Consider the following 27,724-nt stretch of genomic DNA (forward strand, 5'->3'; position numbering starts at 1 on the left):
GAGGTATGGTTAAGGCTGTATTACTGAACGGTGCTGGTCAATACTACACAATTTTTTGTCATGTTGCGACCCTTATTTCCAATTTAGTGACTGCTGCTATAGAATCAGATAGCAACAATGACAACATTATTAGCTTTTTGTTTGTTTTTTAAAACTATGATTTAGTAGCAACTGAAGTTCCCAATTTTAACCCCTTGGCAGCAAGATCCAAGTTCCCTCATTTGCACATTAGCACCTAAGCGTCAAGGGGTTAAATAACCAGCACAAAAGATACTGCACTTCTGATTGTAGCATTTGGCAGAACTGAAAAGAAAGGAAGTTGTGCTACATGTTGAAGGGATTGTGGGCAACAGAAAGAAGACACCAGAGGAGATAAAATGTCACATGAAATCTTCATAGTCTTGTACATATCCTCCATCATAACCACCATAATCTGCCAGATCATCTTTCATAGTGGCCTTTAATCCCCCTCCAGGAACCACACCTTTCTTCTTCTTTTTGGCTTTGCTTTGCTAAAGAAAAAAGAGTAAATTAATGAGACCTTACCTACCACATGCATCTAGTCTGGTATAACAACCCTCAAAGAGATACTAAAACTTCCAGTCCCAGACAAACTTTAGTTCTAAGGAAGATCCCATACCTAATGCAGGGCAATTTCTATTATTAATTCAGAAACTAAGACTGTGAACATGACTGTTAAAAAAAAGACAGTAGATGTCACACTCTTACTCCATTCCAATTTAAAGGGTGTTGGTGAACTGCCTGACCTTTAAGTTTCCTAGACTTGTTGAGAGCACTATGCTTGTAACGCCACCCTAATGTGACACACAGTGCTCCAGAGGGCTTGCTCTTACCTTTTCTTGCTTCTGTTTCTCACTACACAGCACAGTCAATGAATTGGTAATCTTTTTCAAGTCATCAATTTCCACTAAAAAAAAAAAGTATACCACTAATATTTAGTCATCTGGGGGAATAAGTAAAGGCAACATACACATTTTCCCCCCATGTGTTATGAGAAATCTGATTTGTCTATCATTAACTCCAATAACTTTGAAAAAGCTATGATTCTCCTGTTTTGACATAGTGAGTAAAGAATCATTCAGTCTATGGTCAGGCTTACAAATCAGAACTATTCAAAGTAAAATGGCAAACTTAGCAACAATAATTTCTTTATAATGATTCATTATCACCAAGAACTTAATGTTCAACCAAAGAGAAACTAAAAGCTAGCTCAATGTTGCACACCACCCTTCCTTACCCACCAGGTAACCATGCCCTTCCACAACACATCCCTGATGCTCAGTGAGGCGCAGCTGAATAAACATGGAATGACAATTCTTAAACCTACAGAGGATAACCACCCACCCCCAGGGTCTCCATTGTCTAAGACTGGAACTAGAAAGAAAATAGTAGGAATCTCAGCAATCTGTGTCCTCCCAGGAGACAAGACTGTTTAGAGTGGATAATATATCCTTCCATCTTTATAAAAATATAAAACTGAAAACAGACATCAGTTTTTAGCTACCAAAAAAGTGTTCAGTTTTGCTTAGAGAACACCTTCAGAAACACGGAAAATAGTATGGGTGTAAAAAGTACACCAACTATGGGTGTATCACTGATCATATAACCCTCAGCTTAGTAATAACTCCTCTAATAAAACCCAATTCAAAATCCATTATATAGAATTCCTTTTCCTCAATCTTAAAAACAGTAAATACAGTGCTAGCAAAACCAGCCACTGAAATGTGTGACTCGTCTTGGAGCCTGGAACAACACGCAGGGACAGAGAACAGGTGCCACTTCTGCTGAGCAACCTGCACCTGATCAGAGGCTTCCTTGTCTGTAAAATGAACAGACACTTGTGGTCTCAGCTCTAAAATCTTATATGCCAAAGAGCATTTTCTCCAAAAGACACTCCTAGCCCCTTTCAATATATAAATAAAAGAAGCTGCTAGTTTTTCATCAGCTGCTGTGGCAACAAATAGATGTCTCTTTGGGAAGCCACTGTAAAAACATTAAAAAGGCAGCCTCAAAAAAAATGAACAAAACCACTCAAACTAATTGCATATTTGCAGAATATTCTCATTGTAACTGTTAAAAAGCAAATCCTAAATCTATATTATAGCATCCCCATCCCCGAAAAAAGTCAACTGCCATTTTTCTGAGTCTGTCCTTACTAAAAACCACTCACAGAGCTATAGATTAGAATTACTTACATGAAATACATACATCTCGAACTAAGGCTTCCAAAAAACTGGCATAATATAGTGACTTTTCATATTGTGTAATTTTATCTTTTAGTAACTTTCCAAACTCTGTGAAGTCCTCTCTTGAAGATGGGTTCATAGCATCTATTCCATAAATTGTATTAGTAGTAATACCTGTAACACAAAGGGAGCACTGAAAATTTCAGAAAGATTTTAAAAGTTTATAAACTAATTAGGTATCTGAATAATCCTGTTATTTCATTCTAAAGCACAGATATCTTAACCTGAGACCTCTAATTTATTGTTTCCTTGTATTTTGATTACCAGCAACAAATCACAGTGGTACTAGCAAAGCCTGACAGCTACCAATAGAGATAAGATACTTTTGTATCACTTTACCGTTGTCACAGACATCTTGAAACACTGTTCACAGTCATTACTTTCAAATCACATCATCTATTAGACCTGCCCTCCTTCTTATTTAATGCATTAATAAAGAAGCATGTAATTACTGTAGCAAAAGTAATTTTAATATTTTAATATAAAAGATTGTTACGTAAATTCCTGTTTTTATCTTACACATTTAAAAGCATATTTAAAGAGTCCCACAGTAAAGTGGGGAGAGAAAGCAAAAAAAAAAGATAGTTCCTGTGAAAACATACAGCTAACTCTTGAGGCTAAGCAGGAGCAAACCATTTAAGCCCCAACAGAAACATTAATACGTCCAAAACAGGGGTGTGAAAATCATTTTCACCAGGGGCCACATCAGCCTCACAGGTGCCTTCAAAGAGCCGAATATAACTTTAGGACTGTATAAATGTAACTACTCCTTAACTAGGGGCAAGGAGTTCAGCGCTGCGCCAAGTAGAAACAAGGTGCTGGGCCAGATAAAACAAGGTGGAGGGCTGGATTCAGCCTGCGGGCCTTGTGTTTGCCACCTGTGTCCTAAAAGGATTCTAGGCAAAAGATGGTATGCTTTCATATCCTCTTCCTCAATAGGCAAGTTAAATTAGTTGTTAACAATAAATATCTCTGATTCAGTGTTTTAATATGAGAAACACAACCCTGAAATCCTATTAACTAAACAACGACTATGAATGCATGTTTTTGCCTTTTAATCTATGGGTACCACATAAACCCTTCTCTTTAATAAGCACATGGGCAGCCTTTGCCACTCTATGAAGACACAGGATACTGGCAGAGTACCCTCTATAATGAGATGAGTGCAGCTAAGATATTGCAAGCACACACCAGTGGACAGGAGCATTAAGAGCAACTCTTGAGATTACCAGTGAAAGACAAGGTCATACTTCCCATAGGAAGGAAATGATTACTACAGTCAACCTGCTTGATTCATTTTAATAGGGGTGGGGAAAAAACGAAATCCTTCTTGGTGCTAGGCTTTCATTTCAAGTTATTTAACTGTTTCAACATGACCTACTCTACAAAGTACTTAACAGGTGATGACAACAACAAACTTGGTTAAACAAAGTAAGAGCTTCTAATTTCTCGGGCCATGTTCCTTTTACCCTCTGTGCCATGTAACTCTCTTCCTGGAACACTGAATTTATCTCTTGGGTTGGCCAAAAAGTCTGCTACATTTTTTTCCCATAAAATAAAAGACATTTTTCATTTCACTAATAACTTTATTTGGGTATTTTGAGTATGCTGGCTGTCTCCCACTACTAGCTTCTAGTGGCCAGGGGTGCTACTAAATATCTTCCAGTACATAAGACAGCCTCACAGCAAAGAAATTATTTGGCCAAAATGTCAATACCAAGAAACTTCATAAACCACTTTTGACACAGTCAGTCAGTCAGTCACAGCACCTTCTCCATACACTGTACAAATCTTTTTTTTTTACATTTTAGTCGCACTTTTACCTTTCTTGAAATTATAAAGCACAGTATGCTAAAAGTGTTGCATATTTTCTTCCATCTTCAGTATTAAAATGACTGCACAAAAATTCACCAATTTTTGATTTTTTAAAAAAATTCACACTGATATGACAACTGTCATGATGCACTGTAACAAAATTATTTGCAATGAAGCTAAAAGACAACTAAACACTATCAGAACCATCCTATGGAAAAAAACATAATAGACTTTTTGGCCAACCCAATATTTACAGGATCCTGAAAATGTCTTTTATCTCATGTTCTAACCACAGCTGTAAGGAATGCAATACAGAACTGGATGCACTGTAGAGACAGGGCATGGAGAGGGCCAAGAAAGGTTGCAAAAAGAAGTTACCCTGAACAAAAGAAGGCATGGCCCAAGCTGAATGCCACCCCCTGACCACCACTCCCCTCTCCTGGGACCAGCATGCAATATTGTCTGAGCCTTATCCAGATTTAAGACAACAGGACAGCCCTACAGGCAGTTCAGTATTTAAATCTCAAAACTACAGACCTCACATTCCAGCCAAATTTCATCCAGCTGATGAATACATTTAAAAAAGTGATAGACTTTATTTGGGTCCAGTGACCTTTTATCTTAATAATCTTTTATTTGATATTCAAAACACAATCATTTAAAAATCTGACCATGTATCTCACTCTACCATAATTAAATATAAAGAGAATAAAAACTGCTTTCTAATATCTAGTTAACCAGTATATTTCTTCAAAAAAGGTGTTTTCTGAACTTTCATAACTAATAAGACTTTTACAGGGTTACTTGGAACCTCAATATTGCATTGTAATTGCACTCCCACTTACCAAAAGTTTCTTTTGCTAATTCAAGGTCTGATTCTTCCTGTAATTTCTTTAGCCTCAGTTTATCTGCTAATTGTTCTTCTGGTGTTAGCACTTTAGTTTCTTCAGGTTCTTCTAACTAAAATGAGACAGAATTGAAATTTTTAAAAGGCTGGAATCATGATAGGTGGACCCAGTACATCTATCTATACTGTGTGAGTTTATAAGCACATGTCATTAAAAATAATAGCAAACACTTATAAAGTGTTTACATACTGTATTCCAGCATTCTTCTAAACACTTTATATACCCTTATCCTAATATTACAGGAAAAAAACCCCCAAAGCATAGAGAAGTTAAGCAACCTGCCCATGGTAACAGAAGGTAACAGAGCTGGTAATGGGACAGAGCTGAGGTTTGAACCTTTTTTAAAAATAGAGTTGAACCCTGGCTGGTATGGCTCAGTGGACTGAATGTCAGTCTGCAAGCCAAAAGGTCACTGGTTCAAATTCTCAGTCGGGACACATGCCTGGGTTGCAGGACAGAGACCCCAGTGAGGGGCACACAAGAGGCAACCACATATTGATGTTTTTCTCCCTCTCTGTCTCCCTCCCTTTCCCTCTCTCTAAAAATAAAAATAATAGTAAAAATTGAACAGAAATAAAGAATTAAAACTGTAAACAAGGTGAAATGGCACTCTCACACACTGCTGCTAACACTGTATATTGAAACAACTTTCCAAGGGAGCAACTTTGTAATGTATCAAGCCTTAAAATATTTTTACATGCTTTACTCAACTAATTCCACTTCTAGATATTTATATTAAGAAACTAAAGATGCACACAAGTTTTAACCACAATGATGTTCAGAGGAGTATTATTTATAATTTCAAATAAGTTTAGAGATAATCTGAATGTTCAACAACAGAATGGTTAAATAAAGTATGGCATACCCATGACATTATGCATACATTAAAAAAAACATGTTTTCCCCTTGAAGAATCAGAAAATATTTCTCCCTTATTTATATCATGTTACTCTGTACTATTAAAAATATAACACATTATCATTATAAAATTTAAAACACAACAGAACTGGTCACTTATTTCCCAATTGTACTCCTCTGGGATGATGGGTAACAGATAAATGCATATCATTTCTATATAATGTGATAAAATTTTGTACAACACATTGCTTTTACTATGAGGGGAAATCTTAAATAATATTTATCAAAATGGGAAAAAGCAAAAGGAATTTGTGCCATTCATAACTATCCATGCCTATCCAGTTTGAAAATTTTAATTCAAAAGTCCACTTCTGTAACAGACCATGTTATTTCTCATGGATAAGATAAAATGAGAAAGTTTTTATGCCACGTTAGATAATCTCAGAATACTTTCTAGAAAGAAAAAATATCTTGACTTAACAGTCCAATAGTTAAGTCTGGACATCAAGTATTTCTTGCATCAAAAATACATATATCTGACCTGCCAAGATGGAGGTGTAGGTGGAAACACTGTGCCTTCTCACACAACCAAGTTTAAAAACAACAAAGTTTTAGCAACAAAACCGCAGCCAAACCACAGAAAATTGAACTACACGGAAGTCTGACAACAAAGCTTCCAGCCAGACCCGTAAGAGGGGCAGAGCCAGCAGCGGAACAGGTTCGGGCAGGAAAGATCCACCAGACGGACCCAGGCTCGCAGGCAGCCGTGGGCGGATCCCAGGTAGCAACTGGAGTAGCAACAGGTGGACCCACTGAGGGAGCAAGGAGGCACGCTGACCACGGTCAAACATTCGTGCACAGACAAATCAGGCAAAGGAGCGAGCAGTGAGACAGACCATGGAGGCCCCAGCTGCGGGAAGCAGCAGAGGAGACCACCATTGCCCCTCTTTGACCCCGCCCCCACATACAGTGCCACAACCCAGCAACCTGGGTGGCCCCGCCCTGGTGAACACCGAAAGTGCCCCTCCTCATACGTAACAGGCCCAAACAGACCAAAACATGGCTCAAGAAGAACTCAAAGCCCCAGAGCTGATAAATCTAAGTGAACAAATTGCCAACCTATCAGATGCACAGTTCAAAACACTGGTCATCAGGATGCTCACAAAACTGGTTGATTTTACTCACAAATGAGACGAACATATGAAGGCTAAACTAATTGAAATGAAGGGAAAGGCACAGGAAACCCATAGTGATGGAAAGAAAACTGGGACTCAAATCAAGGGAGTGGACCAGAAGGAAGAAAAAAATGACCAAACAGAAAAATATGAAGAAACAAGAACTCGAAATAATGAGGAGAGGAAAAGGAACCTCCAGGACATCTTTAAATGCTCCAACATCCGAATTATAGGGGTACCAGAAGGGGAAGAGGGACGGCCACAAGTGGAAAAATTATTTGAACAAATAAGAAAGGAGAATTTCCCCAAGCTGGCAAAGGCAATAGACTCCCAGGACATCCAGGAAGCACAAAGAGTCCCAAAGAAGTTGGACCCAAGAAGGAACACACCAAGGCACATCATCATTACATTAGCCAAGATTAAAAAGGAGAGAATCCTAGAACCAGCAAGAGCTAAGGGGACAGTCACCTACAAAGGAGTTCCCATCAGACTATCAGCAGATGTCTCAAAAGAGACATTACAGGCAAGAAGGGGCTGAAAAGAGGTATTCCAAGTCATGAAAGCCAAAGACCTACAACCAAGATTGCTCTATCCAGCAAAACTTTCATTTAGAATGGAAGGACAGATAAAGTGCTTCTCAGATAAGATCAAATTCAAGGAGTTCATCATCACCAAGCCCTTATTATATGCAATGCTAAAGGGACTTATCTAAGAAAAAGAAGATAAAAAAGGGAGAAGATACAGAAAATAAGTAGCATAAACAGTAGGTAGCTGTTAACAACAAATTCTTCAGCCTGACCAGTAAGGGGCGAAACCAGTGGCTGGTGAAGCGGGGTTGCACAGGAGGACTCGGTCAGACGGACTCAGGCACGCGGAATCCAGACACTCGGAATCCAGGCGCAGGGTTGGACCTAGTGAGCGACCGAGCGATCCACTAGGCCAGCGACCGCAGGGGAGACAGCGGGGCAGCGGGCTGCGTGTTGACTGTGGTCGCGCATTTGTGGGCGGGTAGACAGGCGAGGGAGTGGGCGGTTGGACCGGGCCCGGTGGGTCCCCGCGGCAAGCAGCAGGGAGGGCGCCGCCATTTCCCTGCTCTGACCCCACCTCCACATACAAGCGTCATAACCCAGCGACTCTGAGTGGCCCGGCCCAGGTGAACCACCTAAGGCGCTGCTCCTCACCCAGCTGTGAGAAACAGCAGAGGGGATCGCCATTTCCCCGCTCTGACCACGCCCCCACATACAGCGTCACAACCCAGCAACCTGGGAATCCAAGGCGCCACTGCTCACACTTAAAGGGCCAGAACAGACCAAAAATGGTGCAAGAAGATCTCAAAGCCCCAGAGCCTATAGATCTAAGCGATGAAGAAACAGCAAAACTCTCAAGACGCACAGTTTAAAACACTGGTGATCAGGATCCTCACAGAACTGGTTGATTATAGCCACAAATTAGACAAATATATGAAGGCGAAACTAATTGAAATGAATGGAATTGCACAGGACACCAATAGCAATGAAAAGGAAACTGGGACTCAAATCAATGCAGTGGACCAGAAGAAAGCAAATAATGGCCAAACAGAAAAGAGTCAAGAAGCAAGAATTCAAAGAAATGAGGAGAGGCTTAGGAACCTCCAGGACATCTTTAAACTCTCCAATATCCGAATTATAGGGGTACCAGAAGGGGGAAAGGCACAGCCACCAGTGGAAAACTTATTTGAACAAATAATAAAGGAGAATTTCCCCAATCTGGCAAAGGAAATAGACTTCCAGGAAATCCAGGAAGCTCAGAGAGTACCAAAGAAGTTGGACCCAAGAAGGAACACACCAAGGCACATCATCATTACATTAGCAAAAATTAAAATGAAGGAGAGAATCCTAGAAGCAGCAAGAGATAAGAGGACAGTCACCTACAAGGGAGTCCCCATCAGACTGTCAGCAGATTTCTCAAAAGAGACCTTCCAGGCAAGAAGGGGCTGGAAAGAGGTATTCCAAGTCATGAAATCCAAAGACCTACAACCAAGATTGCTCTATCCAGCAAAACTTTCATTTAGAATGGAAGGACAGATAAAGTGCTTCTCAGATAAGATCAAATTCAAGGAGTTCATCATCACCAAGCCCTTATTATATGAAATGTTAAAGGGACTTATCTAAGAAAAAGAAGTGAAAGAAACATGAACAGTGAAAGGACAACAAACTCACAGTTATTAAGAACCACACCTAAAACGAAAGCAAACTTAAAGGACAGCTAGATCAGGAGTGGAAACATAGAAATGAAGATCTCAAGGAGGGTTAGCAACAGGGGAGTGGGAGGAGGAGAAGGGGGGAGAAGGTACAGAAAATAAGTAGCATAGACAGTAGATAGAAAATAGATGGGGGGCAAGAATAGCATGGGAAATATAGAATCTAAAGGACTTGAGACACATGGTCATAAACTAAAGGGGAAGGGTAGGGATGGGGGGGTAGGGTGGAGGGGAATGAAAGGGGGAATAGAACAACTGTAAGCATAATCAATAAAAAAATTAAAAAAAATAAAAAGGGGGAATGATGGGGGAGGAGTGTGCAGGGTGGAGGGGAATGAAGGGGGAATAGAACAATTAATGGCATAATCAATAAAATATATATATTTAAATCTTAATATTTGGGCTAAAATAAATTGAGTATACTCAAACTAAGGTTTATGTTAAGACACTAATATTAAGACACAACAAAATACAAAATAAGTATAATCCTAATTTTAATGACCAAAAAAGATCCAATCAACAGAACTTTTTTTTTTAAATCCTCAGCGGAGGACATGCTCATTGATTTTAGAGGGGGAAGGGCAGGAGAGAGAAAGGGAGAGGAACACTGATGTGAGACAGAAACATTGATCAGTTGACTCTCACATGCACCCAAACTGAGGATTGAACCCACAACTTAGGCATGTACCCTGACCAGGAATCAAACCTGCATTCCTTAGGTTTACAAGACAACACTCCAACCAACTGACCCACACTGGCCAGAGCCAATCACTGGAACTTTTGACTTCTGAACATATTGCATGTTTTAAAAGTAAAGTTAAATTAAATAAAAACCTTAAAATTGAAAACAAAAAATGTTTTCAAACTAGACATAATGACACAGGGAAGAGAATTCAAATGACTTCAGGACGTAATTATACATCCTTAGCCGGAGATTTTCTAAGCCAAAGGAATTGCAAGGAAATCCTAAACTTCATTAGTAGCTTTACATTGTTAGTAATGTGGTATTGTAAAAATACAATTGTGTTCATTGTGATAGAGTACTTCCGCCAAGATGGAGGCATAGGTGGAGACGCCGTGCTTCCTCACACAACCAAGTTTAGAGACAACTAAATATTAGCAACAGAAAACACAGCCAGAACACAGAAAATTGAACTTTTCGGAAGTCTGATAACAACAAATTCTTCAGCCTGACCGGTAAGAGTGGTGAAACCAGCAGCTGGAGGAGCGGGGTTGCACCGGAAAACTCCGTCAGATGGACTCAAGTGCGCAGAATCCAGGCACAGGGTTGGACCTGGTGGGCAATTCAGCGAGCGACCTCGGGGAAACAGCAAGGGAGCAGGGCTGCGGGTTGACTGTGGTCTCCCATCCATGTATGGACAGACAAGCGAGGGAGTGGGCAATTGGACGGGACCCAGCAAGCCCCAGTGGTGAGCGGCAGCAGAGGTCGCCGCCATTTTCCTGCTCTGACCCCACCTCCACATACAGCGTCATAATCCAGCGACCGAAGTGGCCCTGCCCTGGTGAACCACCTGAGGCTCTGCTCCTCACCCAGTGGCAAGAAACAGCAGAGGGGGGCCATCATTTCCCCGCTCTGACCACGCCCCCACATACAACGTCACAACCCAGCGACCTGGGAGTCCAAGGCGGGCGCCAACAGACCAAAAATGGCTCAAGATCTCAAAGCCCCAGAGCCTATAGATCTAAGCCATGAAGAAATAGCAAAACTCTCAGACGCACAGTTTAAAACACTGGTGATCAGGATCCTCACAGAACTGGTTGATTATAGCCACAAATTAGATATACATATGAAGGCTAAACTAATTGAAATGAATGGAATTGCACAGGAAACCAATAGCGATGAAAAGGAAACTGGGACTCAAATCAATGGAGTGGACCAGAAGAAAGCAAATAATGGCCAAACAGAAAAGAGTCAGGAAGCAAGAATTCAAAGAAATGAGGAGAGGCTTAGGAACCTCCAGGACATCTTTAAACGCCCCAATATCCGAATTATAGGGGTACCAGAAAGGGGAAAGGCACAGCCAGCAGTGGAAAACTTATTTGCACAAATAATAAAGGACAATTTCCCCAATTTGGCAAAGGAAATAGACTTCCAGGAAATCCAGGAAGCTCAGAGAGTCCCAAAGAAGTTGGACCCAAGAAGGAACACACCAAGGCACATCATCATTACATTAGCAAAAATTAAAATGAAGGAGAGAATCCTAGAAGCAGCAAGAGCTAAGGGGACAGTCACCTACAAAGGAGTCCCCATCAGACTGTCAGCAGATTTCTCAAAAGAGACCTTCCAGGCAAGAAGGGGCTGGAAAGAGGTATTCCAAGTCATGAAATCCAAAGACCTACAACCAAGATTGCTCTATCCAGCAAAACTTTCATTTAGAATGGAAGGACAGATAAGGTGCTTCTCAGATAAGATCAAATTCAAGGAGTTCATCATCACCAAGCCCTTATTATATGAAATGTTAAAGGGACTTATCTAAGAAAAAGAAGTTAAAAGAAACATGAACAGTGAAAGGACAACAAACTCACAGTTATTAACAACCACACCTAAAATGAAAGCAAACTAAAAGGACAGCTAGATCAGGAGTGGAAACATAGAAATGAAGATCTCAAGGAGGGTTAGCAACAAGGGAGTGGGAGAAGGAGATAGGGGGAGAAGGTACAGAAAATAAGTAGCATAGACAGTAGAAAGAAAATAGATGGGGGGGCAAGAATAGCATGGGAAATATAGAATCTAAAGGACTTGAGACACATGGTCATAAACTAAAGGGGGGTAATGGTGGGGATGGGGGGTAGGGTGGAGGAGAATGAAGGGGGGAATAGAACTGTAATGGCATAATCAATAAAAATAAATAAATAATTAAAAATACAATTGTGTTCATTGTAAGAATAAGAGAAAATGTTGATATGAACTAATGATTATACACACATACACACTTTCCTAGCTTAATCCATGAAAAACGGTGAAGATGACAAGGCTATCACAATAATATTGTAGTAAGTACTAGGAGTACCTAGCTGTGTCCTCTAAATATTATTTCCCACTAAAAGAAATCCCAGAGGAGTAGCTGATTCCACACTTAAGAAGGACAGTTTATCAGGTGATCCTGGCACATCTTACTGCACCAGACAACAAGGAATCTTTCAAAGACTAATGGGGTTCTGTCAAAAGGATGAATATAGGAACTATTTAAAGGGACTCCTACTGGCCAAAGTTCGGACAATCTGAGCATCAAAAAACTACTGTATCTTAGTAAAACAATGAATTTAGCCCTGGCTTGTGTAGCTCAGTGGACTGAGCACAGGCCTGTGAACCAAAGGGTCTCGGTTCAATTCCCAGTTAGGGTGCATGCCTGGGTTGCAGGCCAGTTCCCAGCAGGGACGCAGGAGAGGCAACCATGCATTGATATTTCTCTCCCTCTCTCCTTCCCTTCCCCTCTAAAGATAAATAAATAAAATCTAAAAAAAAATGAATTTATAAAAACCTGTAAGCCCATAAATTTAAAAATTAAAAAATCCACAAAATCCCTCACTTTTCAGCACTTAAAGCTGTTATAACCTCTCCTTACTCTGAAAATTGGTAATTAAAAAAGAAAAGAATTAAGTTTTTACTCTGCCTTTATATTACAAACCATATCCAAAGTAACCAAATAGAAAAAAAAATAACCAGGCAGTACATTAAGGAAGAGAAATCACTAAATGAGAAGAAGCACCTTTCTGCAATACCTAATGAAATAATTAGGCAATGTTCAATGATATAAAACTATTAGGTGAGAAGCTGACATGAAGCTGGATTACTTGCCAGAAGCAATGTGTAATTTTATGAGAAGTATCCAGCTATCTCTACCTTAACCCAGTGATCAGTTTCAGCATCACTAAAAACAGGACAGACATTACTGATGTGATGCATTATGAAGCACACAGCACAGCATTACTTCTAAAGCACTCCATTTGGGGATAACAGAAAAAATGCATAAGATTTGTTACTTGTTGATGTTGCTGGAAAAAGTAGATGAAGCAAATATGCCAAAATATTAACAACTGTGATGTGCATAATTACTCATTATGCTATTTTATTTACTTTATGTGTGAAGTTTTTCTTAATGAAAAGTCAAGGGAAAAAAACTGCCTATGACCTGCTATGGAAGGATTTCCATAATATATTAAATACAGTGAGGTGAAAACTATCTTTAAAAAAAGAACAAGAATATACAGTTGTATCCAAATGCATAAAGGCACCATGGAGACATAAAAAAACAGTATTTACTTATGGGAGGGATAGAGGAAGAGAAACAAGATGAATAGTGAAGGATTGGGAGTGCTTCTTTAGTACTGCTTTAATTTCTGAATCACGTAAATGTGTTTTCTATTCAAAAGACAAATGAATACAAGATTCTTGATCCTGCTCGAAATATTCAAAGAAAAACACACAGTACACGGCAAAAGAATGGACGTTTTTTGTATTTCACTCAATACGTACACTGCAAATAAAGACTAATCACAATTAGAACTACAGACTGCCGGCAAAGATGGAGGCACAGGTAGACATACTGTGCCTCCTCACACAACCAAAATAAGAACAACAACAATTTAGAAACAAAATAACAATCAGAACTGACAGAAAATTGAACTGTATGGAAGTCACACAACTGAGGAATTAAAATAGACACATTCATCCAGACGGGAAGGCAAGGCCAAGTCAGCGGCCAAGCAGAGAGGGGTCACAGCACAAAAAGCGGTGGCACCGAGCACGAAAGGCACCACAGGTGTACATGATGGCAGCAGGCAGACCCTGGGCACAAGGTGGCAATGGGCAGACCCAGCAAGGCAGCGACTGTGAAGCAGGGCACCGCGCACGAGGTACTGGCTGGCTGGCTGACTGGGCAAACCCATATTTGCACACAGATAAAACAGGCAAAACTGGGGAGTGAGACAGACCACGCAACCCAGGGTCCCAGTGCCAGGAAATAAAGCCTCAAGAAACCGACTGAAAACACCTGTGGAGCTTGAGGCACAGGGAGAGACTCCTATCCTCATAGGAGAGTTAGCTGGAGAGACCCACAGAGTCCTAGAACATACACAAGCCCACCCACACAGGAATCAGCACAAGAAGGGTCCAGTTTGGTTGGGGAAAACAGCGGAAGGGACTGAAATCCGACAGAGAGCGCAGCAAAAGCCATTGTTCCCCCTAGGACCCCACCCCCACATACAGTGTCACAACCCAGCAACTGGGCTGCCCCCAACCTGGTGAACACCTATGTAACAGACGTGACAAGACAAAAAAAAATGGCCCAAACGTAAGAACAACAGATCAAAGCTCCACAGCAAATACAACCTAGCAACAAAGAGGCAGCCAACCTATCAGGTGCACAGTTCAAAGCACTGGTAATCAGGATGCTCACAGCATTGGTTGAGTTTGGTCCCAAATTACATGAAAAAATGAAGGCTACACTAAGTGAATAAAGGAAAATGCACAGGGAAACAGTAGTGATGGGAAGGAAACTGGGACTCAAATCAAGGGAGTGGACCAGAAGGAAGAAAGAAACAACCAAACAGAAAAGAATGAAGAAACAAGAATTCAAAAAAATGAGGAGAGAATTAGGAACCTCCAGGACACCTTTAAACATTCCAACATCCAAATTATAGGGGTACCAGAAGGGGAAGAGGAAGAGCAACAAGTGGAAAAGTTACTTGAACAAATAATAAAGGAGAACTCCCCCAATCTAGCAAAGGAAATAGACTTCCAGGAAGTCAAGGAAGCTAAGAGAGTCCCAAAAAAGTTGGACCCAAGGAGGAACACACCAAGGCACATCATAATTACATTAGCCAAGATAAAAATGAAGGAGAGAATTCTAGAAGCAGCAAGAGATAAGGAGACAGTTACCTACAAAGGAGTTCCCATCAGACTGTCAGCTGATTTCTCAAAAAAGACCTTGCAGTCAAGAAGGGGCTGGGAAAAATTATTCAAGTCATTAAAGACAAGGACCTCCATCCAAGATTGCTCTAAACAGCAAAGCTTTCATTTAGAATGGAAGGGCAGATAAAATGCTTCTCAGATTAAGGTCAAGTTAAACCACTCCTCATCACCAAGCCCTTATTTTACGAAATGTTAAAGGGACTTATCTGAGAAAAAGAAGATAAAAAACCATGTATAGTAAAATGACAGCAAACTCACAATTATTAATAGCCACACCTAAAACAAAAACAAACTAAACAATTAGAAGGAAAGAACCACAGAAATGGAGATCACGTGGAGGGTTAGCAACAGGGGAGTAGGAGGAGGAGAGTGGGGTAGAAGGTACAGAGAATAAGTAGCACAGATGGTAGATAGAAAATAGACAGGGGGAGGGTAAGAGTAGTATGGGAAATGTAGAAGCTAAAGAACTTAGGACACATGGACATGAACTAAAGTGGGGGAATGTGGGTCGGAGAGGGTGTGCAGGGTGGAGGGGAATGAAGAGGGGGGGAAATGGGACAACTGTAATAGCATAATAAATAAAATATATTTTAAAAATATAATTAAAAAAAAAAAAGAACTACAGGTACAAGTAAAAAAAAATCACTTACCATGGTCATTACACAGTCACACTGTTCCCAAGTGTTTATGAAAACTTAAAAGGCATTGTAATGTACAAAGCTTCTGAGGGTTTGGTTTTTGGAAAAAACCACACATTTAGTTTTGGGATTCTCATATCTAATGATGTCCATTTAAAGTCTTTACAAAGCCACACAAATTGCCAGGTAATATTTGCTGCCTGTTAAGACACTGTTACCACTACTGATGTGAGAATTCTGTATTTTTGAAAATTAGCAGTACTTACCCGCTTTTTAATTTCTTCTTGCCTTTTCTTCTGTTGCCGTTCTTTCTCTTTTATCTTCTCTGTCATTTTTTTCTTTTCTGAAATTTTTACTTCTGAAAGTAATTTTTATTTTTATTATTATTATTTTATTTAATTTATTTATCTTTAGAAAGGAAGGGAAGGACAGAAGGAGAGAAATATCAATGTATGGTTGCTTCTGGTGCATCCCCTGCTGGGAACTGGTCCCTGCTGGGAACTGGCCTGCAACCCAGGCATGTGCCCTGACGGGGAATTGAACTGCGATCTTTTGGTTCACAGGCCCATGCTCAATCCACTGAGCTACACCAGCCAGGGCTAAAGAAGTTTTTAAATCAATTATTTTGAGCTCTCACTGGTGTGGCTCCACAGGTTGAGTGCCAGCCTGTGAACCAAAGGGTCACTGGTTCAATTCCCAGTCAGGGCACATGCCTGGGTTGTAGGCCAGGCTGTATGAGTCAACCACACACCGATGTTTCTCTCCCTGTCTTTCTCCTTCCCTTCCCCTCTGTCTAAAAATAAATAAATAAAATATTTAAAAATAATCATTAGTTAATTAATTTTGAATCTTTTCCAGCATATAGATGAGACAGATATATTTGTGTACTTCAAGAGACCAAACATCTCCCAGCTCCATTTCATATGGTAATTTCCTGGCAAGTAAAGAATGAGAATGTTCAGGGGACTCTGCTGTCTTCCTCTCCAACCTGACCCCTAAGATCCAAACATCTCCCTTCACATTTCCCCTGTCCTCTAGGCAGAACTGAGATCACTGAACTATGATGCCATACGCTTTACTCTCTCCTAACAATAATTCAGAAACAAAAACAGTAGGTATCTAATCCGATTATGTTGTAAGAGGAGAGAAGAAATGCAGGGAGAAGAAAATAAAGTAGGAATGGAATGATGTTTGGTTTCTAAATACCCAAATTTTCAATTTTATGAGCATTTTCTCATTAACAAAGCACCACATGCTCATCAAGACATAAAACCAAAAATGGGCAAACCCCAGTGGCTCACCTGGTTTTACTTCTGCTTCTTCTTTTTTTTCATCATCATCATCATCCCAGTTATCCTAAAGAAAAGAAACTCCATTAATAATTCTTGCATGTTCAGTTTTCCATGTGAACTTTATTATCTACTTGTATAACACCATAGAAAAACTGTCGGTATTTTTTGGCAGTGCATTAAATTTATAAATTAATGTTGGAGAACTGATATCTATCTTTTTGTTTACTGGCTGATTTTAGAGAAGGGAAGAAAAAGAGAAAAGGAGGGAGAGAAACATTGATGTGAAAGAGAAACATCCACTAGTTACCTTCCATATGCTCCCAGACAGGAACAGAATCTGCAACTTAGGTGTGTGCCCTAACTGGGCATCCAACCTGTGACATTCCACTTTGCAGGACAATGCCCAACTAACTGAGCCGCGCAGGCCAGGGCAGAAAACTGACATTTTTATCATGTTGAGCTACCCTCACCAACAAAGAGCTCTTTTCATTTGTTCCAGTTAACTTCTATATCTCCCAAGGAGTGTTTTAAAGTTTTTCTCTTAGAAGTGTTCACATTTCTCTTTAGATTTATTCCCGAGTATTTTATGTTCTGCATTACTACTATAAATAGTTTTTCCTCCTTTTATGTCCTCTCATTGGTTATCTGTATATAGAAAAGCTATTAGTATTTTTTTAATTGATTCTAGGGGTGGGGGACAGACATCACTTTGTTGTTCCACTTATTTATGCATTCACTGATTGCTTTCTTGTTTGTGTTCTGACTGGAGATGAACCTGCAACCTTGATGTATTAGGACAACACTCTAACCAACTGAGCTACTTGGCTAGGGCTTTTTGGGTTTTTTCTAAACTTTTTAATTGAATTTATTGGGGTAACATTGGTTAATTGTATGTTAATTTTATATCCTGCTACCTTATTGATTTCATTTATTAAATTAGTTTTATCATTGATTCTCTAGGGTTTTCAAGGTATACTACCATGTCATCTGCAAACAAGAGATAGTTTTACTTCTTTACCAATTCTTTTGTCTCCACAATTGATTTCTTTTATCGAATTGTACTGGCTAAATCTCTAGAGCACAATGTGAATAGAGGTAGAAATAATGGGCATCATTGCCCTGCTGTTCTCCTAAAGGAAATGCCTCTCATGTTTCCCCATGATGTGCCATGCACCCCACTACATTTATGCAGTAAAATTTATCAATCTTTTCTTTCACTGATGCTTCATTTTCTTACAGCAAAGAATTTTCTTCTATAATATGTATGATTTCATTGTTTTTTCATTTAGATATCTGATCCATCTGGAGTTTCTATGGTATAACGTGAAGCCTTGATCTAATTTTATCTTCTTCCAAATGGTTACCTAATTGTCACAGAATCATTTATTAAAATATCCTCCTTTGGCCCTGGCTGGTGTGGCTCAGTGGATTGAGTGTAAGCCTGCAAACTGAACGGTCACTGGTTTGATTCCCAGTCAGGGCACATGCCTGGGGGACATTGGGGGCCAGGTCCCAGGTTGATGTATCTCTCGCAAAACACTGTTTCTCTCCCTCTTCCTCCCTTCCCCTCTCTAAAAATAAATAAAATCTTAAAAAGAAAATCCTCCTTTGCCCCATCATTTAACATATGCTATTATTTTCATAAGTATCTGGTCTATTTCTGCATTCTATAGTATCCCACTGGTCTGTCTCTTCAAAACCAATACCATATTGCTTTAATTACATTGGCTTTATAGTATGTTTTTATGTAGGTTAGGGCTAGTCTCCTCTTGTAGGTTTTCAGGTTTTTTAGTGTTTTCCCGGCCATTCTTGCCTGTTTGTTTTTCCATGTGAGCTTTTATATCAACTTGTCAAATTTCATAAAAAAGCTTCTCCATTAACAATTCAAATCCAGGCCCTGGCCGGTTAGCTCAGTTGGTTAGAGTATTGTCCTGATATGCCAAGGTTGCAGTTTCAATCCCAGGTCAGAGCACACATACAAGGTGCAACCAATGAAAGTATAAGTAAGTGGAATAACAAACTGATCTTTCTGTCTCTTCCTCCTTCTAGCCTCTCTCCCCTTTCCTCTCTAAAATCAATCAATAAATATTTTTAAAAAAATTAAAACACAAGACAACCAAGCCAACAGTCTCTCTTAAATTCAGCTGTTTTAAAATGAAAAAATAAGAAGTTTATACTTCTCACATTCCCAAATATAAAAACATCCAACATCCTAACCATTGGCTCAATTATTTCAAGCAATATTTTATATAACACAACTGTGGTTACTGAATTAAATCTATATAATACAGTGCAGGGAGGGGGGAAAATGGGTTTACAGTTGGTCATATGGAAAATAATATAATTAATAACACAAGAATAAACAGTTTCCCACACTTAGTATTTAAAAGGATTCAAGAACTGTTAAACAAGTACATGGAACACATTCCCTAACTTGGGCAGAGCACTTTAAGGTGGATCTATACTCTGTCTTTTCTATGCCTAACACAGTCAATGAGCTAAAAATAAACCAATTATCAAACAATTTTCTAAAGGCTCCACAGAATTCAGAAGGGTTAAGTTTGATAAGGACATGCTCAACCCTGTGTTTAAATAGTGCTTTAGTATACAGGTAGCCTGGTCATTGTGTAAGTACACTGTAACACACCATTTGAAGCTGAGCCACAAGATGGCAGATGCGGAGCAGGCGGCCCTAATACTACTGGAAGATGCAGAGACTTACTAATGTGCCTTACCTGTGACACCAAGCTTCTAGTTTTACAAGACAGATCATAAATCTCAATCAGTCTAGGGATATAAACTAACCAAGCCTTTATTCTTAATAAAAATCTGTAAGTCCACCAAAGGAACAATAAATCCTAATGAAGGTCTACAAGCAGAACAGTAAGAACTTGCCTGTTTCTCCCTCTCTCTCTAAAATAAAGAAAAAGGAAAATAGTTAACCACCAGGTATTTTGTTGTTTTAATCTCCAAAGAACATAGGAGAGCTGGGTCTGTGAGTGGTATGAGACTTGGGCAGTGCTTCAATAGGAAGACCATTTGCTTATTTCCTAGGAGTACATATTTACAATTCACTTCTGATAATGATGATGATAAATAGAGAGCATTTACTGAGAGTTTACTTGTACCAGGCACTGTGCAAAGGGCTTTATATATAAGTAATACAGTAACCCTCACAAAAGTCCTTTAAGTAAGGTGGTCTTATCCCTATTTTACAAAGACACTAAGACCCAGAGACAGGTACCCAACAATGTCAGTGAAAAATAATGAAGGAACCTGTTCTGAATGGGCCAAATTCCTTTAAAGTATGGTAAACACGATTACTTACTTAAATCCTAAAGTATAAAATAACTATCTGGGAGACAGGTCTGTCCTCACCAAAACTGTTCTTTCAATTAGTTCTGAATGAGCTACCCTGGAAGAACAGGGGAGCTCATCAAAGAGAAGGGTTATGTACATACTAAGAAGATATGCCCAGCTACAGCTACATCAGTTACCCATCTCAAATTGCCAGTGATGGTTTTATACTAACTTTAAAAAACTACTCTAGTACCTCAAGTACTAGAAGGCTAAGAAGGGAGAAGTATGGCTTAAAATGAGCAGTTCCATTCCAAAAATTACAAAAATTGAGAAACAGATGCAACAAAGCATTTTTGTTCAATATTGTTGCTCCTCAGTTCCCTTTCCTGGTAAAACATCACCCCCCACCCTACCATATCACTGCTCCCTAGGTATCTCAATCACACTATGTCCCACACCTCTATCCATCTCTGGTTTCCCCATCAAAGCAAAAACCCTACCCCAGACAGTCAAGTTAAGCTGTCCTATCAGCCAGACACAATAAGATTACCTAGACCTCCATAAAAGAAGGTTCTAGTAGCAAAAGCAGTGTTAGCTATAAGTCCTAGAAACAACCTTGACATATACTCCTCAGTTCATAAAAGGACCACTGGAAAGGATGCATTTTCTGTCACCCTTACCCAAGAGTGCTCAGATGCAAGTCTGCCCTGAAGTTTACTACTATACTGGTGACAAATTCCTAAAGGAGAGAGCACAGTAATATCAGCAAAAAGAGACTGGTCACACTTCCAAACAGATATAATCCCAATAGTGAAAGGCCAGGTAGCTTTCACCAGAAACTTGAGAGTTTTTGTGTCCTTAGTTATAAAATTTGCAAAGTACCCTAAAAGTAAATATAAGGTAGAATTGTCTAAATCTGTCCAATTTTCTGTAAACACTAGAACTTCATAAATGCTGACAACAAATCCAGATAAAACACAAAAAGGATGCCTAGAGCAACACCTAAAATTAAAATTTAAAATAGGGAGTATGCCTTAAATGGTTACTTGTTTCAAGAGAAGAGCTATCAATATCCAATTCCTTACCCTAATTATGTTAGGTCCCAATAAATCTTCCAATTATTATGTCCAATTCATCTCCAAAAGATCAGCCAAGCTGTTCTCCTAAAATGGCTAGCTTGCTTAGAAAAGAGGCTGTTTATAAACTACTTGCTTAACTATACTCTTCTTCTACAGATACACACCCAATAAATATCATTTCAGCCATTGCTCTGAAAGATATGGCTGCTTTTCAAGTTTAAAAACTGCTTCCCAATTGAAAACAGAACAAAATAATTTTTAATCCTGCTTTCTTTTTATTTCTAACAATGCAGCTAGTTGGTTAGTCATTTTTATAATATACAACTACAGAACATCACATGCAATAAGAGAACACTTTTAGTGTTGAAAATGCTTTCCAACTTAAGCAAGATATATTTATAGATTGTCAAATAGAAGTAGCTTCAAAAGAGCAGTAAAATTCTTCTGCCCCATTTCCATAGCCCACTAACATACACTCCTTCCTCTTTTTCTTTAAGTAGTTTGGTTTAGATAAAGCATAATCTCTTGCAGGAAAAGAGCCTTTTACTGGTTGGTGTTTTGTAAATTGTACTGACTTTGAGGCCTCTGGCAAAGCTGGACTTCTCAGCAAAATTCAATTTTTAAAGCAAGTTCAGCCATGACCAGTGTGGCTCAGTGGGTTGAGCCCAGCCCCGCACAGCGAAAAGTCACCAATTCCCAGTCAGAGCACATGCCTGGGTTGCAGGTTCGGTCCCCAGTCAGGGCACATACCAGAGGCAGCCCATTGATGTTTCTCTCTCCCTTCCCCTATCTCTAATAAATAAATAAATATTTTGCTCCCTTCCCCTATCTCAAATTTAATTAATTAATTAAAAGAAGTAAAAATGTCCTTCCACCATCTCAGAACTCTGCTGCTCTCTGAAAGCCCAGTCATTCACTTAATTTAATTTCACTAAGTTTTTAACATCCTATTATGTATGGCCCAGCACTTAGTTGAATTCTATCTCAATGCCTACCTATCTAATATGTTTGTTCCCAGGTAAGGAAGATCACAATCAAGACACTGAATTCGAAACAAGTGGCTTATTTACTTTCAGTGTTCCAACATTACAATAAACTATGTATTTTTCAGTAACAGATATGCTTCCTTACTAAAAACTTACACTAATAAAAAATATCAGGGTATTACCCTGGCTGGTGTGGCTCAGTGGATTGAGCGCAGACTGTGAACCAAAGGAGCACTGGACTGGGAACCAAAGGGTTTCCAGTTTGACTCCCAGTCAGGGCACATTTCTGGGTTGTGGGCCAGGTCCAGCAGGGGGCACACAAGAGTCAACCACACACTGATGTTTCTCTCCCTCTCTTTCCCCCTCCCTTCCCCTCTCTAAAAATAAATAAATAAAATCTTTTTTTAGAAAGTCAGGGTATGACATAAATGGGATTGAAATGACATAAATGGGATTTTCTTCAAAATAACCTGGTTGGAGGAGGAAAGCAGTAAGTGGGGATATAGAAGAAAGAAGATTGGCCATGAGTTTATTAACCTTTTCTTTCTACTTCTGTATATGTTTGGAATTTTTCCTAAGAAGTTACACATATACTTCAAGATACCCATTTTCTGGCAAAATGCCCACCTTCTGAGTATTTCCCAACAATTTCCCATTTCTCTGAAATATAGATCCCCTTCTTCAGAAGTGCTATTTCCAATGCTTGAAAAATGTCCTTTGCTGTGGTAGATTTAAGCTATTAACCCATATACGTTCCTACAAGATGGTTCAATGGGTAAGATGAGGCCAGTCTTCAACTAAGTCAGTTCTCCAGGATTTTTAAAAGAAATTCTAGCCCTGGCTGGTGTAGCTCAGTGGATTGAGCGCAGACCTGCGAACCAGAGGATCGCGGTTCAATTCCCAGTCAAGGCACATGCCTGGGTTGCAGGCTATTTCCAGCAGGGGGACCCAAGACCCTGTTTCCAGCAGGGGACCCAAGAGACGCAACCATACATTGATATTTCTCTCCCTCTCTCCTTCCCTTCCCCTCTAAAGATAAATAAATAAAATATTTAAAAAAATTTATTAACAACATTATTCAAGCAAATGCCTGTATACAACCAGGAGCAGTTGTCTCAAAATAAATTCTACATCCTCTGAATAAGTCTAGCTTCTAGTCTGTTTTATTAAAGAGCTGGGAGACTAGTAAAATGCAGAAAAAGTTGTATTTGCCCCTGCTTGCAGTGGGTAGATACTCACTACCTTCTTGCCAACACAGCCTACACATCATTTCAGCAATGGGGAGAGTCCAGTGATATATACCAAGTGAATAATGCCTCCCACTGCCTCTACATAACATCAGTATAGTAAGAAAAATAAAATAAATCCATGAGTATTAAACAATCCTACAATCTTACCTAAATCCAATTCTGCCATTGCCACACAGCTACTGAAAAGTCAAGCACAGCAAAATGCTACAATGTCTACTGAAATATTGTAAACTATGGGAGTAAATTACTGCAACAAAGATATCAGTTCTCCTTTCATTTCTCAGGATATTACAAATGACATTAAATCTATATTCTTAAAGGTTAAACACTAGATACTGATGTAAACTGAATAACTTACTGTTTCTTCTGAAGACTTTTTAAAAGTTCTCATATTGTATTAAGGACTATGACTTACTCAATCTCAAGGGAACTACACTTTGCATCTCTTTAAGAAACGATTAGGTACTAAAACATTAGAATTCAGAAATTTGGTATTACTACCATCCAAGGAGGCAAGCTTCAACTCCAGACTGATAACCTTTGAGCAAGCAAAAACTTGTTTCATAAACATGGTCGTTGCATTCAAAACACAAAATTCACAGTAAATAGCCACTGTGGAGAGAAGTTACCCCTGAGCTTAGGAAATGAAAACTTTGGCACAAAGCACTAGGTCTGAACAGCCTAAGCACACTGTCCATTAGCCCGAAAAAGTAAGACTGTACCTTTAAGAGTGAATTTAACTTTTATTGAGTGCCAACTTTGCTTAATGCCTCCTGTACTATCTCATTTAAAATGTAAAATAACACCCCTCCCCAGCTCCTATAATAACGATTTACAGATTGGGAAACTAAAACAGCAAGATTAAAAAACTTGTTTATGACCACAAACACAGAAAATGTCAAGGCAAAAATATCAACCCAGGTCAGACTCCAGAGTCCAGGAATCAAACTACTCCATGAATATTGTACCATGAGAATCCTGAAGAAACGCAACAGAATTAAACCAACATTTAAACTCAGAGATAAAACAGACAAGTTCAGCTTTTTCTCCAAGATAAACTTCAAAGTTTATTTAACAGAAATAAACTGTGTATAAAAATAAACTGTGCACTGAAGGAGTGACTTGACAAGATGACTTTTATGGTCCCTTACAACTTGTAAATCTCCAAAACTAATTCTGAGTGGTCAGAATTGTATTTATCAGAATTGACACCATTTATATGCAATAATCTCAGGCAGTCTATAGACTACTCCATTCAAACGTCATTTTCTGTTACTTTTGTCCAGATTCCCCTAATCTTTTCTTCTCATTTTATAACTTATTTCCAATTTTCATTTACAGATGTCTTAACCGCTACATCCAGGTATACACAGAAAAATTGAAAGGGCAAATCTGAACTAAGGCTCAAAACAAAAAATCCTCTACCATGTAGGGAAGTAACTTATATCTTGAAATGAAGGGGTTAACAAAATCCATTCCCATGTCTATACAACATGTAAATGAAGCATTTAAGTATCTTCACAACATTTATTAAATTGGGATTAATAATCCCAATGTGTGCAAAGCTCCCATCATTTCTGAACCTCAGGTTGTTTGATAAATAACATTCACCTCATCAGACTCAGGAGAAAAGGGTAAAATCCAAACGAAAGCAGTATTAATAGTAAGTTAAATGATTTTCTAGCTTAAAATTATCAGCCCAAGCAGAAGGACTTATAGAGTTGAGTAAATGCTAAAGAACAGAAGCTAGGAGTAAAATATTTTCTGAATAAATCCAAACCACCAAATACCATTTTCCAACTCACATAAAACTTTATCTGCAGAAATATTAAAAAGTTTTGAGAACTTTGTTAATAAGAGTTTTAACATGCTGGGCTTCAGACCTTTGAAGCTACTAAATACAAAAACAAAAACGACTTAGGTAAATCTGGTTCAGATCTACAAGGCATAGGAAAAAATAAGCACTGGCTCCTTCTCTACTCCAACTACCAAATCTTCGATATCTAGTGTTAAGATTAATGTCACTGTCAACTCTACATTTTTCAGGTCACTGTGTGGACTACTCAGGTTTCTGAGCAATAATTGCTGGCTGTCAGTACTCAGTTCATCCTTTTACCATTGGTTGTGGGAAGAAAGGATAAAAGTCATTTCACATTACTGTTTTTATTTCTCTTGTGTGGGAAAAAATAGTTCAAATTAAGCCACAACATTCCACCCATCTAATTGTACAAACTCTACAAGTGGGCCTTTGGGTACATAAAGAATGACTGGCTCTGGGGAGACTTGAGCTTTAAAAGGCAGGTGCGCTGCAAGATTTTCCATATGGGACAAGCCGTGGGGCTCAGTCCCCAACTTGCCAGGCTCATCTCGAAGACAGGCGCCTGACTATGAAGTTTACACGTGGGCCGGCCCCGCCGGTGCTGTCACCTTCAGTCTCCGGTTAGCGTGTAGGATCCAGGCCGGGGCGCGGACTGACAAAGAAGGGCTGGGGAGGCCGCCGCCCTCGCCAAGGAAGGCTGAAAGGCCATGCTGCCTGTCTCCGGCCCGTGGGATCGGAGAGCGGAGGGGAAGAGGGCACCGCCGGGCCCTAAGCTCGCGCTGGAGCCCAGGGCTCTCAGGCCCGGGCGGCACCCCTGGGCCCAGAGTCCACCCTCCCGCCCGCCCGTCGGTGGGCAACCCCGCCCGCGAAGGCGCCAGCCCGCACCCACCTTGACGTCCTCGTCCTCGTCCTCGCCTTCCCAGCGGTCCCCGCCCGCGGTGCCGACACCCCCCATCTTCCGCACCGGGTCTTCCACGGAGAACGTGTCCGCGTCTACGGAAGAGAGCGAGCCACGTTAGTGCCTGCCTCAGTGAGGGGCCAGCACCGGCCCGGGCCATGCCCCGGAACTTCTCCTCACCCCAGGAGTCGGAGTCCCCCGCCGCCGCCGCTGCCGCCGCCATGTCGAGCCGGGTGTTAGCGTGTGTGAGGGTAAAGCCAGCGAGGAGTTAGCGCGGCAGAGGTGAGTCACTGGATTTGCTCTCGTTGGCCCGCGCAGGGCAGGCTGGGACCGTGGCAGACTGTAGGCACTGGCCCAGGCCCCGCCCCCTCTGGCGGCGGCGGCGGCGCGCGCGCGGGCGAGAAGGGGGCGTGGGACGGGGCGACTGGAGCCGAGGGTCTCGCGGGAGGGCGTGGCTGAGTCTTCTGTATCCCGCGAAGGGGCGCTGGGAGAGGATGTGGGAGGGCGCCACGCTAACTTGGTCCTTGGGAAGAAACGTAACTGCGGGGAAGTTAGCAGGGATGTCTCCTTTGTGGCTTTCGCCCGCGCACGCCACTCCCACCCAGTCTCTATCGAGTTCCCGAGGGCGGGAGCGTGCAGCCCTGCGTAAGGAAAGGGAACTCCTTTCTGGAAGCCGGCGGGCGCAGGGCGCCAGGCAAGGACCTGCAGAGGGCGGCGTTCCTGGCAGTTTTCTCAGCTAGGGTTCTAGGACTCAGTTCCTGGCACGTTTGCCTCGCGGTAGTCACGAAGGGATCGAAGAAAGTCCCAGTGCTCGAGGATTTTCCCTTCCTGTGAGCCACTTGAGACCAGTGCACGATTCATTCTTTCGCAGAATATCTTCGGAACTCGGTCTGCGGTAGGCATAAACTCTAGCCCTGTCCACGAGGTACGCACAATTAAGTAGCCAAGATGGACATGTGGGAAATAGATTTCGATAGTGTGATGACTGAAACAAAAATTGGTATTGTGAGGTTAATGTAAAAAGGTGATATTAACGGTGGGGAGAAAAAGGATGCATGAAAGGCCCTCTAAGGCTACCAAGGTTTTTCCTGTTTTTGGACTTTCTCCGTACAGTGCTCTTCCCACGTCTCTTTGCATGATTGACTTTTTCCCCCCTTCTCAGCAAAGTGCAAATTTACTCGTGCAAAAGTGTCCTCGCTGATCTCCCTCCTGCAACGAGCCTCCCACAGTTACTCTAGCTCATCACTGTTTTTTGTCATAGTATT

At 40.5% G+C, this 27,724-nt stretch overlaps 1 protein-coding gene across 1 annotated transcript; it reads right to left on the reverse strand.

Moving 5' to 3' along the window:
* Positions 1-373: 373 nt before the first annotated feature.
* Positions 374-26,780, reverse strand: EIF3J (eukaryotic translation initiation factor 3 subunit J). The gene is made up of 8 exons (XM_037152009.2): positions 26,640-26,780; positions 26,451-26,554; positions 17,137-17,191; positions 16,102-16,193; positions 4,928-5,042; positions 2,217-2,381; positions 855-928; positions 374-512 (listed from the first exon to the last, which is right to left on the reverse strand). The coding sequence occupies exons 1-8, from the start codon at positions 26,680-26,682 to the stop codon at positions 381-383; spliced, it is 780 nt and encodes a 259-aa protein (XP_037007904.2). The 5' UTR covers positions 26,683-26,780; the 3' UTR covers positions 374-380.
* Positions 26,781-27,724: the final 944 nt, after the last annotated feature.

This window comes from Artibeus jamaicensis, unplaced genomic scaffold (genome assembly GCF_021234435.1).
Source record: "Artibeus jamaicensis isolate MK-2021 breed Jamaican fruit bat unplaced genomic scaffold, CSHL_Jam_final contig_3201, whole genome shotgun sequence".
Lineage (NCBI taxonomy): Eukaryota > Metazoa > Chordata > Mammalia > Chiroptera > Phyllostomidae > Artibeus > Artibeus jamaicensis.

Coding starts and splice junctions, on each gene's coding strand:
- EIF3J (XM_037152009.2), bottom strand. CDS start 26,682: ATGGCGGCGGCAGCGGCGGCGGCGGGGGACTCCGACTCCTGGG. Junction 17,192..26,450: donor ACGAGGACGAGGACGTCAAG/GTGGGTGCGGGC, acceptor TCTTTTCTTTAG/GATAACTGGGATGATGATGA. Junction 2,382..4,927: donor ATTAGCAAAAGAAACTTTTG/GTAAGTGGGAGT, acceptor TTTGTGTTACAG/GTATTACTACTAATACAATT.